The 16,242-nt window shown below is 41.6% G+C and overlaps 3 protein-coding genes across 5 annotated transcripts; 1 reads left to right on the top strand and 2 right to left on the bottom strand.

Moving 5' to 3' along the window:
* Positions 1–407: 407 nt before the first annotated feature.
* On the top strand, positions 408–2,482 carry LOC141836992 (uncharacterized). The gene is made up of 2 exons (XM_074724484.1): positions 408–853; positions 2,103–2,482. Exons 1-2 carry the CDS (start codon positions 408–410, stop codon positions 2,227–2,229), a joined length of 573 nt encoding a protein of 190 aa, XP_074580585.1. The 3' UTR covers positions 2,230–2,482.
* A 25-nt stretch (positions 2,483–2,507) lies between these two features.
* Positions 2,508–6,469, bottom strand: LOC141836989 (serine/threonine protein phosphatase 2A 57 kDa regulatory subunit B' theta isoform-like). Of its 3 annotated transcripts, none has more exons than XM_074724478.1 (4): positions 6,374–6,469; positions 6,094–6,256; positions 4,595–6,003; positions 2,508–3,187 (listed from the first exon to the last, which is right to left on the bottom strand). In XM_074724478.1, the coding sequence occupies exons 3-4, from the start codon at positions 5,798–5,800 to the stop codon at positions 2,855–2,857; spliced, it is 1,539 nt and encodes a 512-aa protein (XP_074580579.1). In that variant the 5' UTR covers positions 5,801–6,003; positions 6,094–6,256; positions 6,374–6,469; the 3' UTR covers positions 2,508–2,854. The 3 variants fall into 3 exon arrangements, with proteins under 3 accessions (XP_074580579.1, XP_074580581.1, XP_074580580.1); XM_074724480.1 differs by having other exon boundaries at positions 6,097–6,256; XM_074724479.1 differs by having other exon boundaries at positions 6,094–6,225.
* Positions 6,470–9,384: 2,915 nt separating this feature from the next.
* On the bottom strand, positions 9,385–13,978 carry LOC141841630 (putative ABC transporter C family member 15). Its single transcript, XM_074729813.1, has 10 exons — positions 13,666–13,978; positions 12,150–13,585; positions 11,989–12,075; positions 11,289–11,909; positions 11,035–11,199; positions 10,664–10,958; positions 10,054–10,574; positions 9,916–9,979; positions 9,601–9,840; positions 9,385–9,509 (listed from the first exon to the last, which is right to left on the bottom strand). The coding sequence occupies exons 1-10, from the start codon at positions 13,976–13,978 to the stop codon at positions 9,385–9,387; spliced, it is 3,867 nt and encodes a 1,288-aa protein (XP_074585914.1).
* Positions 13,979–16,242: the final 2,264 nt, after the last annotated feature.

Genomic DNA, 16,242 nt, shown 5'->3' with positions numbered 1-16,242 from the left:
TATGCTAAAATAATATTTTAACTAAGCATGACATCTTACATCATTACTAATGGTGATTGGTATTTTTAGATTTATTATGTAGATAAATCTTAAGGTTTTTAAAATCATCAACATTTTTAAATAATTATGATTTCAACCTCGATAATTATCTTATATTAAGTTACTATATCTTTTTTATTATCAATATATTCAATGTTTTTCATTGTATTTATATTATCATTTATTCTATAGAGTTATTTCATTGCATAAAATGCCATGGTAAAGTGAACAATTTGAAACTTTCGAGGGGTGTTTTAACTATTTTGAAACTTTTGTAGAGCATGTTGAATAATAGGTAAAATACGAGGTCGAGTTTAAATTTCCCTTTAAGAACATACGAGAAGGTTCCAACCTAAAAGACTTCGGCCATGGCGTCGCTCGCTCTACGCGGCCTCCTCTCTTCGCTGCCGCCGCTGCCACTCTCCACCAAGAAAAACCCTTCCCCTTCTCCTCCTCCTCCTCTCCCCTCTCCGCTCCTTCCTGTTCGTTCGATCCAATCAGATGCCAGCTTCCTCCCGCGCCCCATCAACAGCGTCTCCCTCGTTCAGCCCTCGTCGGCGGGAGAGGCTGGAATCGTCGGAATATGCTTCCCCGCTCTGGCCTGGGCTAACGTTCTCTACGCCAAGGGCGGGAACTACAACGCGCAGGCGGTGATCCCCGACGACGAACCGGAGGAGTCGCTGCTGCGGAGGTTCAAGAGGGAGGTGATGAAGGCGGGGGTGATCCAGGAGTGCAAGAGGCGGAGGTGGTTCGAGAACACGCAGGAGAAGAAGAAGCGCAAGGTCCGGGAAGCCGCCCGCAAGAATCGGAGATGGTACGTCTTGAACTTTCATTTCTTTAGGTTTTCCAGTGCTTTTGCTGATTTCAGATTCAAGAAACTACTTTAATTTTCTGAGGTAGTCAATTTGAGATTGCAAAAAAAAAAAAAAAAAAAAGAGATTCTGCCGTCCGTCCTTCCAGTATCGAAAATTGGTCTTTTACTTGAATATATTGTAGCTACATGTGTGAGCATGATCATGTTCAGGAATCAATTCCGTGGTTTGCCATCATTTGTTCTATCTTTTTCAATCAAAGGAAAAGGAAATCATGTACAGATTGTTGCTATCATCTATCTCATATAAGTGCCTGCTTTGGGTGTGTAATCTGTCAAATCACCATGGACTATCTAACAAGGTCTTTCTCATTGCTTGCGCTAACTGCTTGAACTCACTGTTTGCTGTGAAAGGAAGGCAATTAACTGGATCAGTATACCCCTTCTATTCCCCCAGGGAGACTACTAATTGCTACTCCTAGTATTGCTTGATTCCTTCCCCTGTACTCGTGGTTGAATTAAAACAAAGCCCCGAGCTTGACTCGAGCCCTGCCTTGGGCACTCTTGGTTGGTAACTGTCTGGTACTGGTACCGTTGGTAATCCCGTGCTTGTCTGATAGAGGTAGTGCCTTCTACTCTACTAGATCCCATTAGTGAGTCAAGGTCGATTCAGGTTTTGTGAATTGGTAGTTTAGTATTCTATTCCCCCAAGGAGACCACTAATTGCTACTCCTAGTATTGGTTGATTCCTTCCCATGTACTCTGGTTGAATTAAAACAAAGCCTCGAGTTTGACTCGAGCCTTGCCTTGGGCACTCGTTTGGTCGGTAGTTGTTTGATAGTGATACCGTTGGTAATCCCGTGCTTGTTTGATAGAGCTAGTGCCTTCTACTCTACTGGAGCTTGTCGACTAGGTTCCATTAGTGAGTCAAGGTCGATTCAGGTTTTGTGAATTGGTAGTTAAGTATCTCTATACTGCCATTGATGTAGTGTGTTTTCTGTCCCTATAAGAGGCACAACAATGATATTTGTATTTCATATCTGTTTTATTTTCCTTGGCTTCTTCTGTTAGCTTTTGGTTAATAAACTTATAATTTTAACTATTGATTTTGGTACTTGTGTATCATGCCACTGATACATATTACTGATGTTATTGTTCAAACTGATCACTTCAGTATAATATGTAGATGGATGATTCTTCTTTGTATACATGATATATACTAGTTCTTAGTATTCTTTCCTAACTATTTTAGGCGTTATATACCTAAAGTTCAAAAGCGAGACAACGAGAATGAACCGCCGGAGAACGAACAAGGGGAGGAGGTGGACAATTGGGAACTTCCTGAAGGAGAAATTCCTTATTGCGATAAGATTCGTTAGTGAAGTTGCCTTGTTTCAAAATAAGGTGCCTTGTCTCATACACTCCAGTTTTCTATTGGTATCACTGAAAGGAGCTTTGTACTTTTACCGCGACTAGGACTATAAGTGAATCAAATGTTCATGAACAAACTTAGTTCTCAGCTCGGGAAGAACTGTTATGTATATTAGGGATGAGAACATCCATTTGGTTAATTTAGAAATTAACTCAATCTAACAAAGCTAAGCTTCAATTTGAGGTTTGTGTTACTACTGAACAATACCCTGCATTGTACAGAATGTTATATCTTAACCTTTATAATTTATAAAATAGAAACAGAGTATCTTCTCATTTGTCAACACTAATACCGACCTTAACCACACCATCAGTCAAGACCTTTACTAGGGTCCCATTTACAAGAATAAAAACTGCTCCAATAAAAAAGAATACGAAACTATCCATGAACAATTCACAAAACAGCAAGTGATAAGATATGATCCACCCTTAAATCCTCCATATCTAACAATGCTGCAACTTGTTTTTGTTTCTTCAGCACCTCTTATTATGCACAGTTTAGCCCTACAAATGCCAAACCGCCAAACAATCTGTAGAAGCAGCATCCATACTGAGAGCTGCAACCTAGACAGATCAAGTATGTTGAGCTGCTGCTTCCTTGTTTGTAGTATGCGAAGCGGCAACTTCTTCAAGGCGCTTCCATGTGGCTTCGCGTTTTGAAACGATTTCCATGTGTTTTGCTTCATCTTCCTCAAACTTCTTCAAGCACTCTGAGAACAGATCGGGATCGTGATCGGATAATAGTTTGCGCACGTTGAGGGTGAGACTCTGAACAGCTTGGTTCCAGTGGTTCTTTGAGTTTCTCTCCAGAGCAGGAAAGATGATAGGTAATATAACCTTGATATTCTGTTTGATCAAGTTCTCGATGTGCTCATTATTCCAAAGAAACAATGCCCTTTCTGCCACCTAAAGACAGCAAAAGATTAGTTCAGAGACTTTCCATCGAAATCAGGATAACAAATGGTCGTCGCCGAAAGCCATGTAGAAAGATTCTACCAACATTGGCATTCAGAAATCAATCTAACAAAAGCATGACTACCTACGTACCAAGTAATCTAATATCCAGATCAGTGAGCCAAACAGAGATAACAAACAAGGAGTTATTACAAATATCATTGAACATCCGATATGACTACATCATGTCTGTCAAAATGTTAAAGCACGATAGATGCTGAAGATGGAATGACCAAATTTACCGGTACATCATCTTTGGAAATGCTGAGGAAAAGAATCAAGGGATTTAGCTTTTCTTCTAATAACATGCATAAGAATAAATTCAAGATTGTGAAATCTTGAGGAAAAATACTATCATCTTATTGAGAATAAATTTAGCTTGCTTGCTTGCTTCCTGATTTATATTTTACAGGTAAATGATGGCAAATTGAAATGTCATACAAATAAGAAAGCGATAAGACCTTAATTACATCAATACTTTGAAGAGAACCTAAAAATAAGTACTCCTTCACACATCTGGATGAACCCAATTGTCAACCTTATGCCGATACTTTAAGCTTATTCCTTTTATTGTAGATGCACTAGCTGCTTAAAGTTTAGGTGGAAGAGATAATGAAGTGAAGGATTAAGATTAACACAAACATCAACACTGCTTCTGTATGCTAGCTGAACAAATTTTTTTTTTATGGACAAGCTTGAATAAGGTTGAACTCAACCAGGTGTTATTGTTATATGCCACACAGTCATGTAAGCTGCAAACGTAATATGCTTGATACTACGATATTATTTGCCTATGAGCCATGGGTACCTTAACTGGAGGACCCTTCTCGCTTAAACTGACTCAGACACACAAAAGCTGATGACATTAGACAGTAATTTCAAAACTCCATGTCACATCACAATCTAATGACGGAAGGACTATCGATGCGAAGAAGACAAGGACAACCAAACTAATCAGATACAATATTCAAGCACAGGAATGACCCAATTCAATCCAAAATAAGTAGCCACTTGGGATAGAAACCTGCTCACTTAAACAGATCCAGACAGACAAGTTGGCATTGTGAGACTTAAGTAATTTCAACAATAGATCTATATCTATTGTGGCGCACACACACACAATCTCTACCTATGAAGTTATAGAATATAGATGACAACCTAGAAAAATATCTAGATGGAAAAAATGAATTTACCATGTAGTGAGTGGTATGTGCACTGACAGACAATTGTTGTTGGAGAAGGTATAATAGAAATAAAAGTTGTGGCAGGAAAATATTTTTCTGAAGCACATAATAATATATACATGATATGATCTGAAATGACAAATTTAGATGTGAGCTGAGCTGAGAGGATTGCTACCTGAAAGTGAGAACTATTCAAGCATCGAGCAATCTTTTGGAAGAGTGGAACCATAAATCGCTGGAAATCTGCAGGCTGAGTTGCTTCTAGGACCTCTTCTAACTCACCCAAGAACATAACTTCTTTTGTGCTGTTTGTAATAGGCCAATATTTCAATAAGCCTCTTATAACAGTATCCGCGAGTTTGCAATCCTTCTCGATGAATTGTGTTATGCAATACGATAACTGCTGATGATACATGGCGACACACCTTGGCTTGTGAAGTGGGATCAGCGAGCGTACCAGGAACAGCTTATGCTCTTCTTTTAATGGCAAGGCAAACCCACTGATTATGCTCCCTAAAATCTCCAATAGTTCTGCGATCCCATTGTGCTTTTCGGTCTCAAAGATGAATCGATAAAATATGTTGTTTATAGCTTTTCTGATGAAGGGCCGATGCACCATAAATTTGCCATAAACACGGTGAAGTATCGTCTTTAAGTAGTCCCTCTCTCTAGGATCTTCAGAATCGAAGAGATCAAGGAGCTTAAGAACAAAGGAATGATCTATATACCTTTTTGCTACCTTAGCATCAGTGTCTGGAGATGCAACAAACCGAAGAAAGAACTCATAGACAACCTGCAAATGAGGCCATGCTGGATCCATTGCAGGTTCTTCTTCTTCAGCATCAATTTTTTCTAAAACCATGTGCTCCCGAGGTGGAAGAGCTAGATTTCTGAATAAATTGGTCGACACCATCCTGGTGGCTTCTTGAATGGCATTCTCCGGTAGCTTTCCAGTTCCTGAAGCCACATAATCAACAAGCTCCAACAATGTCTGTCGCTTAATTTCTTTCTCTTTCAAGTTCTTCGTCGGGTCAGTAAAGTCGAACACGACGCAACACAACTCCAACTTCCTTATGAACAAACCCTGCCTCTCCAAAGCTGAAACATCCTTGAAATTCGGCAGAGCTTCATACTTGGCCATGGCATAATTTCCATCTAATTTCGAATTACCCGGTTGCGAATGTCTGTTTAGATGATTTATCCCAGAGCTTGATCCGGGAGGAACTTGACTGTCAATACTTGTGAACCTACTGGCTTGCAAATCTCCACTCCTTGAACTGCTAGAAGAGGAAGAGGATGGAGGAATTGGTCCACCAACAGAACCAGTGTCCAGTGATTTCGACGACTTCCTCGGAAGCCGGCTTAGTATCTGCTTAAGCATGCTTGAAGGCAAGATCTCAATATGGAGAATGACAAGAGTGTGTGATCTTAAGGTTGTGCTTCAGAGGGAAAGAAAAACTCATAACCAATGTTTGTGTGGGTTGGTTTCCACTGCTTCCGTGCTCATTGTTCTTCCTTTTGCCTTATCTAGTGAAGTAGTTGATAGATTTCTAGTCAAGCTCCATGATCATAAGATTCCAAAACCTAGAGCAAGTCGCAGGGAAGGAGAAATCAATCACACGAGGAAGGATCCACTATTTGGAGCAAATCAAAAAGAAATCACGACGAACATACCACCTCTCCGATCTCGTTTTCTCCTCGATCGAACAGCACAATCGACCTCGAAATCCAGTGGCGATTTTTTCCACGCCCCGCCCCGTCCCGCCCCCAAATTCGCCGGGCCGCCGGAAGCCGACTCGAAACGATCTGGTAGCGGTCCCGATAGGTCAAACCGACGCTACGACGCAGCGAATGACGAAAGTCAAAGAGCAAGAATGATCAAAAGACGGACCTTTACCAAATCGAAGGCAACAAAAACACGATCGCCGAGACGGAGCGAGGAAGAAAACAATACCTTTTGCGCTTGCTTGCTCACCCGATCGAGGGATCTTCCGCGCGGACTACTCTCTCGATCGACCTCTTACCTCGATCTCTTTGGCTCAAATTGAGATCGATGAGAAAGGGAGAGAAGAAGACCCGTCTCGCTCTTTACGGTTGCCTTCACTCGTTTTCCAACTCCAAGAGACTGTTTATTGCATTTCACTCCTTTAACTATCAATATTTGCAGGTTTCTACAAAAAAAAAAACTATGGACATGTTTCATTTAATATTTTGATCATTTTAAAATTACTCGTTTTAAATTAAGTTAAATTAATGATGATGGATGGACTATAATTTTTTTTTTAGATTTGAATGTTTCAAATTTTGACTGTGTTTTTAACTTTGTTTAAGTTTATTTATTAATAATTTTATTTGACAAGTCAAAATCTATGTGTCTACATCTTTATCTTCATAATTTAATTGGAATAATAGTTTAATAATATAATAAATATACTTTTATTTTTAATAATATAATTTTGTAAAAGGCGCATCTAAACTTTAAAATTCTCAAAAGGGTCATCAAAATTTCATTCTTCAAAAGTCATATTTAATTCTAATTTTATCCTCTCTATCAAGACTTTTTCTTAAATTTAATTTTTTTCTCTTTTCTCTCTCTTTTATATACAATATCTTTCCTCTCTGTTTTACACGTAACATTTTTCTTATATTCTCATCTTAAATTTAATTAAATTTAAACTTTAATAAACATTCTTTAAATTTATTTAATTTTAATTTTAAAACTTTAATTAAATTAAAAAATTAAAAATATTTTTTATTTTTAATATCAAATTATAAAAGAATAAATTAAATTAAATTTAAAAAATATTTTGATATAGATCTTCAAAAATTAATAACACAAATGAAATACCAATATTATTGCGGTATTGATTAGCACCATTGTGACATTGGTAGATGAGTAAAATTTAAATTAGATGGGAAGAATAAAATTTGGTGTGTTTTTTGAGAATTTTGGAAATTTTCATGTGCCCTTTGGAATATTACCATTTTTTAATATAATATAGATATTTTAAATTATCAAAATTATAGAACACTTTTTCCCCGTAATCTTATATATTTAATATTTAAATAATAAATTTTATATGACTTTCTCATTATATCTATCTTTTAAAAATTCCTTTTTCATATATTTATTCATAATTTATCTATAATTTATTTACTTTAAGGTGCAAATATCTTCATTTTTTTTAAATTGTTTGGTGAAAAGGATAATATAACGCAATGCTATAAATTTCTTCCTGAAACCCAATTATCTTACAAATAATTAAAAAATTAAACCAACTAAAAATTAGTATCAATTATTAATATAATAAGACAAGATAGAGAAAAAAGATCATAAATTTACTAAATATATAGTGGTTATTGGGCTGAAAAAGTATGGTGGGCTATTGGGCTTGTAGTAGGTTATGGGCCTTCAGTCCTATTATTATCATCATTTGATGTAATATTATTGATTAAATCTGGTAAAATGTGTATTTTATATTGATTAATAAATTTATATTTATTTAGAAAAGTGTTGATTTTTTAATAGATACAATAAAATTCATGTACTTCAATGAATTAATTTTTTTAAAAAATCTAATCGGAATATTATTTTTAATATATTAAAATTTAAAGTTCTTTTGTATAAATTTTGCTCTACAAAGAAAAGTTCAGTGCAACAGTAAAATTACTATCATGTGATCTTAAAATCATGAATTTGAATTATAAAAATAATATTTTATAAAAATACAAAGTAAAACTATATACCATTGGCCTAGCGTGGTCCGACCCTTTCTTGGACGCTACACTGACGGAAGCTTCGTGCATTGGGATGCCGCCTCTTATGTAAGTTTCACGGGATAAGATAATAAATTTTAAATTTAGAGATACAAGTGAGATAGCGGGAGGGCAATTGCCATTTTAGTGTTAAATATGTAAAATCCAAACTAGGTACATGAAAGAGACTTAACAATGAAATTATTATCTAATTGACTCCTCTAATTCGATTTCGCCTTGCCTTATGAGCTTGCAGAGAACTCATTAGTTCATCAAAAGAGAAAATCAAAATATCTTTAGCCTCCTCAATCGCAATTACTATGTAATCATATTTAGAGTCAAACTTTGAAAAACTTTCGAAACAATAATCACATCAGTGATATTTTCTCCATAAGATCTCATTTGACTGATAATCGAATTTACTTTAGATAAAAACTTTTGTAAAATTTCATTATCCTTCATAAGCAAGATCTCAAACTCACTTCTGAAAGTCCAGAGGTTGACTGCTATCACTCTAGAGGAGCCTTGGAATTCTTTCTGTAGTATTTCCCATGCTTCTTTGAAAAATGAGGTAGTTGTAATTATGGAGAAAATCGTCTCATTTACTGCTTGCTGAAGGATGAACAATGCTTTTGAATATTTCTTTCTATTCTCTTTTAATCGGCTTTCATCGGCATCCTCGTCGTCAAAATCTTTCTCTACTAAATCCCAAAGATCTTGAAATCTAAATAGAATCTTCATTTTGATATTCCAAAATTTGTAGCACTCTCTTTTGAAAATGAAGATGAGAGGTTGAGAAACTCAATTGATTGTCATTGCAAGAACTAGAACACGTCAAACTCGACGCTATGATACCATTGTTAAAAAATTAAAGAGGATAACAGGAGGTAGACAATAGATAAGAGAATTACACAATAATTTTTCTAATACTTCATTAGTCAATAGGTAGCATATTTAGAAGTTATTTACATAACACGACTAACTCCATACATAAATTCCACTAACTCGAGATACATTGAATTTAGACATTTTTTTTTTAACCACTACTACCACTAATTGTCATGTCATCAACCCATTAACTTCACTCCTAATTTTAAGTCAATTATCAACAGTTGTTGATTCATTCAATGCTGCAAAGGTTGGAATCCGCCAACCTAGCGGCCCCACACGATCGGCCCCCGACCATCTGCGGGAGAGGTAACTGTTGATTCATTCAAGCTCGAAGTCATGGTTGCCGCACTTGGATCTTCCCAGGAACTCCATCACCAATTTGGAAAACGCCGACGAATCATCCTTCAGGAGATCTCTCGGAGAACTGAACTCGAGCACCTTCCCTGAGCGACACAAACAAAGGAGATCAGATAGAAAGAAGCGGCGGCAGCCGTCCGGCTAATTAAGCCAGTTGCCGAACGAGCGCGCGCGCACCTTCGTCGAGCACCAGAACAAGGTCGCTGTCGATCACGGTCGGAATTCGATGCGCCACCGTGATCACCGTGCAGTCGCCGGTCTCTTCCCTGAGAGTCTTCTGAATGAACTTGTCGGTCGCCGTGTCTACCGAAGCCGTGGCCTCGTCCAGGACGAGGATCCTCCTCCTGTCCAGCAGCACCCTCGCGAGGCAAACCAGCTGCCTCTGGCCGACGCTCCAGTTCTCGCCGTCTTCCGCGACTGCATCCATCTCCCTGTCTTAGCCATACTCGCAGGGATATTGCCCGTGTTTCAGTTAAAGAGAAATCAAACTACCTGGCGCCTCAAGCAATCTCTGGTCTTGCTTCACTACCTCTCCGAGCCGACATTTGTGGAGTGCCTAGTAGAACAGGATGGATTCGATCAGTCGTCTTCTACCTCCATACCCTAACGCAACAGAAGCAAGTCACCTACCTCCCAGATGTCCAGGTCCAGATGTCGCCGCAGGGGATCTAAGTTCGTCCTCACAGTTCCATGGAAAAGAGTTGGCTCCTGGGGAATGATGCTCAGCCGGGACCTCAAGTCCTGTAGACCAATTCGACTGATGTTGACGCCATCGATCACGATCCTTCCTAACGATGGCTCTACCACTCGGAACAGAGCTTGGATGAGTGTTGACTTGCCACTTCCCGTCCTGCCTACCACTCCAATTCTTTTCCCTCCGGGGAAGGTGCAGCTGATCCCCTTCAGGACCATCGGAAGGCCGGCGTTGTAACGAACGTGGAGGCCGTCGAGCTCAATGGTTCCAGACATCGGCCAATCCTGCTCTGGTCTCGAGTGCTCAATTACGAGAGGTGCCTCGCTAGGCACCGCCGAGAACTGCAGTATCCTCTCCACTGAGATCATCTTGTTCTCGACGTTGCAGAGGTTCCAGATGACCCAAGCCAGCAGCACGTTTAGATTCAAACCGTACGTTGCAGCAAGCCCTGCTAAGCCTGAAATGGAGTCAAATTAGGCGTGTTTACTGCAACCATGTGTCGAAGGATTGGAGATAATAGTTAAGGCACAGGAGAAGTTCAGTTACTTGGATCGATGGAGTCTCGGGGCATGGAGACCAGGATGGTTAGCACTGCGAAGAACACGAGGTTGAAAAGGAAGTTCACCCTCACCGAGAGCCATTCCATGGTTCCATAGTTGTGAAATGTGATTCGCGAGTAGTCATCGATCAAGGCCAGGTTCTTCTTGGAGAAGCGTCCTTCCTGATTGAAGCAACGGATCGTGGCAGCACCGGAAAGAGACTCGGAGAAATGGTGGAGGATGGGAGCTTTCCGGATTCCGACCATCCGAGCTAGCTCTCTAGCAGAGCTGATGTAGTAGTTCTGCAGAAAGTCGGATTGTTTTCTGATCTACAAACAAGTTCCGCCATTGTACGAAGAGAAAAGGCATTTGACTTACCTGATACCAGATGGAGATTGCTACAGCGATGACGAAGAGGATGAACACTGGCCAGGCCACTTGAGACATTAACACGATGATGCACAGCAGCTGAACCAGAGCAAAGACCAGTCCTGCAAGTCTGTAAGGAATATCGGTGTCGACGGTGCTCTGATCTGTGGAAGACTGAAGGAAGAAAAAGATTATCAGTCAATCTTCTTCCATCAGGAACTGAATTTTAACTGATTAAACAAGGAATGCAGCAACTGACCCACCCTGTTAAGAATTCGACTTGAAGGTGTTGTATCAAAGAAAGACATGGGTGCTCTCACGATGTTAGTGATCATTCCGAGAAACAGGCGTCGAGCCGTTTCAATGGCGATGGTGGCGAGCAGAACTGCCCTTCCTAAGATGAACACTGAGCTGCTGGCAGAGAGGATGACAAAGCCCCAGAGCATCTTTTCTCTGCTAACTCGACCGTCCTTTTCGGTCGCCCAGGCAATCCAGTAGTTACTGCCCATCTGAAGAGCTTGGAAGAGGACCTGGCAGAGCAGCAGCAGAGGAACAGGAGCTCCTCTGTAAGCCGAAGTCACAAAGGTGCGATAGACGTGCCACTTCACCCTCCCAAACTCCCTTTCCTCTTCCTGTGATCTCTCAATGAGTTCAGAAATTCCACTGTCGCCGTTATGTTTCGCTTCTCTGAGCTTCTTCTTCTTCTTTTTCTTCTTCTTCTTCAGTTTATGGCTCATGCTTACGGATAAACCATTCTCGTCGGACGGACTGACTTGGCTCAGTGACTCGTTGTGTGCGGCCATTTGCTGCACAAGCTCGCCGTCGGCCTCCTCCATCAGCTCTTGGTACTTTCCAGATTGCACCACCTTTCCATCTCTCAATACCTGAAAATGATGGTAAAAGTAAAACCTGAAGTGCTAGCTATTTTGCTCGACATTATCTGAAGATATGAGATAAACTCACCAGAATAAGATCTGCCGCAGCTAAAAACTCCAGCTGATGCGTGACGTAAATGACAGTCTTGCTGGACAGCATCCTCATCAAGCATTCCTGCACACGAGCCGCCATGATCAGGCAGAAAGCTCCTCGTGGAGAAACTTCAGGCCGTAGTTTATTCTCCATACCTTGAAGAGGTGCGTCCCTGTGTGCGCATCGACTGCGCTGAAGGGATCATCCAGTAAATAGACGTCTGAATTGTTGTACACGGCTCTGGCCAGTTGGATCCTTTGCTTCTGCCCTCCACTCAAATTCATTCCCCTTTCTCCTACAAGGGTGGAATCCCCATCAGCCCAGGTTCCGATATCCCTGTCCAGTGCACAGGACTCCAACACTTGCTGGTACCATCTCCTGTCCATCTCCTTCCCGAAAAGCACATTCTCTTGAACAGTCCCAGACTGAATCCAAGCACTTTGGGGGACGTAGGCCCTCGAGCCGAAGACAGTGATCCTTCCGCCGGTGACTCTCGGAATCTCCCCGATGATACTGCAAAGGAAGCTGGACTTGCCGGAGCCAACCGTGCCGCACACCGCAACCTTCTCTCCTCTCATTACCTGAATCCTCTTGTCGATTTTGAGGGTCGGCTTCTTCGAGTTCGAGTTGGCTTCCCAGTTGTATTCGCCGGGTTCGATTTGTAAAGCGACGTGGCTCGATACTTCAGCGTTCTTGCTTGGCCAGAACTGCGCTGCCTGTTCCTCTTCCATTAAGAAGTCCTGGATTCTTTCGACGGAGACTTTCGTCTGCGTTATCATGGCGACGAGCTCCGGGAGGTTGTAGATGGGCTCTTGCAGGATTCTGAACGTGGCTAAGGCGGAGAGGGCCGCGCCGGCGGTCAGCGGGGTGCCGACCAGGATGCATACGCCGAAGGCGACGACCGAGACCAGAGTCGGAGAGGCCCAGAACAGGAAGGCGATCGCAGAGCATGTGTACAGATATCTCTTGAGCCAACTCCTCTCCGCCTCTCTGAGTTGGAGCAGCTTGTCGAGGAAAGCTGTTTCCCAGGAATGGAGCTTCAAGATCCTCATGCATTTTAGCGTCTCGGCTGTGGCCTTGATCCTCGAGTCCTTTGCTTCCATGATTTTGGAATGCAGCCGCTCCTGCGAATTGGCCAGAGGCGTGTTGCTCGCCATGACAAGGATCGTCGCGACGAGCGCAGAGAAGGCGGCCGGTAAGCCGAGGTTCCTGTAGAGGATGAGCAGGGCAAGAGAGACCTGGACGGGAAGTAACCAAATGCCGTGGATGTGCCAGAAGAAGTCCGCCACTCGTTCGACGTCGACGTCGAGGAAGTTTATGATCTTTCCGGTGCTTGTTCCAGAGTACTTGATCAGAAGAGACTTATTGTAGATCGCCACCATGAGGGCTGCTCGGACTCGAACGCCGATTTGGCGGGCGCCGAAGTACCACTGCCGCTGAGTCAGGGATTCCACCGTCTTGGCGGCGAAGAAGAGGCAAGCTAGGATGTAGCCTCTGCGGCGGTGTACGCGGCCGGAATCATTGTCGGAGATGAAGTCCACGAGGCTGGCGATGAGGAAAGGGCCGAGGTAGGAAGAGAGCGTGTTGATCCCTGAAAAAGTAGCAGCTTGGCGTTAGATTTGAACAAGGAGAATGCCGATCGATTCGAGGGTATGCAAATCTTATGTATACCGGCGAAGATCGCATTCAGTGCCAAGCACCTCCGAACAGAGTGGACGATCGCTCTCTGGAACGACGACGATTCGGCCTTGCGCTTGCGTAGGGATTCCTGAAGAAGGCAGAAGGAAGCTTTGGCGGATTCTGATCGAGGAACGCTCGGGACGTGCGAAAGCTCGAGCCTTTCGGTTCGGCCCTTTTCGAAGAGAGGGCTCAGCCACCCGAAGGTGAGGCGGCTCCAAATTCCGGCGCCGGAGAAGCCATCGTAGTCCGCCCCATTGGCAAGCAACGGCTGCTCCAGTTCCAGACTGGAGTCCGAGGAACTCATGGAAAGAGCAATGCGCAGACGATGAGAAAGAAACTAGGGTTTAACAATTGCATTAAACTCGGAAACCTAGAAATCAAGATGGGGAAACTGTTCCATTGAAGAGGAGGAGGCGCTCAAGAACCCTATTCTAGAAGCAGTACCGCCAAGAAAGCATTTTGGCGTTACTGCAATGCTTATCTACGACCATTGCCAGCGCGGCGCGGAGCTCGAACCTCCGTGACCCATACCTCAATCCCGATCACCAAATCTAGGAATCTTCGAGGGGTGCGAAAGCTGCCACTGCCAAGACTGGACGAGATGTCGCCGCCAGCGTCGCCCATGCACGGCTTTCACATGCTAGAATCCCGCATCACGGGGAAGAGGAAAAAGGTAGCTTAATCGATGAAACAAATGCCAAAACGGAAGCCATGCCCTATATATCCTTGTGCAAGAACCGATATCGATGAGGGTTCCCGCGTTCTTGGGTGTAAAAACAGGAAACCAATAATCTCTTTCCGAAACAGACGGCTCCATGGATGGCAACTGGGAGCATGTGGCGGAGCAGGTCGATCGAGCCGGTGCCCGTATTAAAATTTTACTATTTTGGTGGTGAAAACTTGCAGGAATCTTGCGACAAACCAAGAACAGCCAAACTGTGACAAGATTCGCATCCTGAAATCGTCAAAAACAAAGATATATATCCATATATACGATCGTCAATCATGAAATACGTGGTCCCGTGAGAATCTGGAATTGTTTTTGTTAAGGAATCAGGGATTGCGAGCAGATAATTGAGGATAAGGGAGGCGGACGCATCGTATCGCTGCGTTGTGCGTGCATGGCCCATGCATGAACGCGCGGGCTTTTTTGGCGATTTGTGCTGCCGCAGTTGTCAGATCGGGTCAGACCGGCTAGGTGTCAAATGGTTGGCTGGACCACCATAATGTAGGCCAAGCCAAACCAACCAATAGAAGGCGTTTGTGAATAGAGGTGTCGATTGGGGGTGGGACCGTATTGACTCACTCGACAATAGTTCCATTGTAGTCTCTTTCACGTACTTAGTTTGGATTTTGCATAGTTAAAGCCAAAATGGCAATTGTCTCACTATCTCACTTGTACTTCTACGCTTAATTAAATTTTATCATCTTATCCAAAAAAAATTTATATAAGGACAGTTCGGTGTATAAGATCAGACACGGTTTTTAAATCAGATTAGACTAGACGGATAAAGAGATAAAAGTTCGTGATTAGAGGTGTTAATTGGACAATAATTCCATTGCTAAGTCTCTTTCGTATATCTACTTTGGATTTTGCATATTTAAAACCAAAATGGCAATTACCCTTTCGCTATCTCACTTGTACCTCTAAACTTAAAATTTATCATCTTATTTAGTAAAATTTATATAAGGACAAACTGGTACATGAAACTCCCATCAATGTGGAATCTTAAGAAAAATAAATATTATTAACATATTGTTCAAGTAAGGTCGAATAGGCTTTTGGTAGTTTTGTGTTGATGTAATTTTTAGATCAAATCAGACAAGATGGGTGTGAGAAGACGAACTATAAATCAAGACGCTTGCGATTAGATATGTCAATTGGACAATAGTTTCATTGTGTACCTTATTTGAATGTTGTATATTTAAAGCAAAAATGGCAATTACCCAATTGTTATCCGATTTGTATCTCGAAACTTAAATTTTATCATATTATCTAGTAAAATTTACATAAGGGTATCCCGATTTATTAAACTCCCACCGGTATGAGATCCTGAAAAAAAAATATTGTTGACTCATTTTTCAAGTGAAGTTGAATGAGCTTTTGGTGGTTTGTGCTAACATAGTTTTTAGATCAGATCAAACTAAATGGGTGAGGAGAAGATGATATATCAAGACACTTGTGATTAGAGGAGTCAATTGGACAATAGTTTCATTGTTAAGTCTCTTTCACATACCTAATTTGGATTTTGCATATTTAAAGCCAAAATGATAGTTGCCCTCTCACTTTTTCACTTGTACCTTTAAACTTAAATTTTATCATCTTATCTAGTAAATTTTACATAAGGACAAACTAGTACATAAATTGATAATCCCAGTAGCCACATCTCTGGGGGTGGCCGGCCCGGTCCCACGGAAGTTTCAAACTAGTACATGAAATTCCCACAGGTGGGGGATCTTAAGAAAAATAAATATTATTGACACATTTTTCAAGTGAGATTGAATGGGCTTTTGGTGGTTTTGTGCTGATGTAGTTTTTAGATCAGATCAGACTAGACGAGTAAGGAG

Source organism: Curcuma longa, chromosome 11, assembly GCF_044706935.1.
Source record: "Curcuma longa cultivar G26 ecotype Majalengka, Jawa Barat chromosome 11, ITB_CL_G26_1.1, whole genome shotgun sequence".
NCBI classification, from domain to species: Eukaryota; Viridiplantae; Streptophyta; class Magnoliopsida; order Zingiberales; family Zingiberaceae; genus Curcuma; species Curcuma longa.
This window is presented reverse-complemented; position numbering and strand designations above follow the sequence as displayed.

Excerpts from the sequence above, each read along its gene's own strand:
- LOC141836992 (XM_074724484.1), top strand. The coding sequence starts at position 408 with ATGGCGTCGCTCGCTCTACGCGGCCTCCTCTCTTCGCTGCCGCCGCTG. Across the intron at positions 854-2,102 it reads GCCCGCAAGAATCGGAGATG|GCGTTATATACCTAAAGTTC; the intron begins GTACGTCTTGAA and ends TAACTATTTTAG.
- LOC141836989 (XM_074724478.1), bottom strand. The coding sequence starts at position 5,800 with ATGCTTAAGCAGATACTAAGCCGGCTTCCGAGGAAGTCGTCGAAATCA. Across the intron at positions 3,188-4,594 it reads TGAATAGTTCTCACTTTCAG|GTGGCAGAAAGGGCATTGTT; the intron begins GTAGCAATCCTC and ends TGCTGTCTTTAG.
- LOC141841630 (XM_074729813.1), bottom strand. The coding sequence starts at position 13,978 with ATGAGTTCCTCGGACTCCAGTCTGGAACTGGAGCAGCCGTTGCTTGCC. Across the intron at positions 12,076-12,149 it reads CAGGGACGCACCTCTTCAAG|GAATGCTTGATGAGGATGCT; the intron begins GTATGGAGAATA and ends GCTCGTGTGCAG. Across the intron at positions 9,980-10,053 it reads TGGACCTGGACATCTGGGAG|GCACTCCACAAATGTCGGCT; the intron begins GTAGGTGACTTG and ends CTGTTCTACTAG.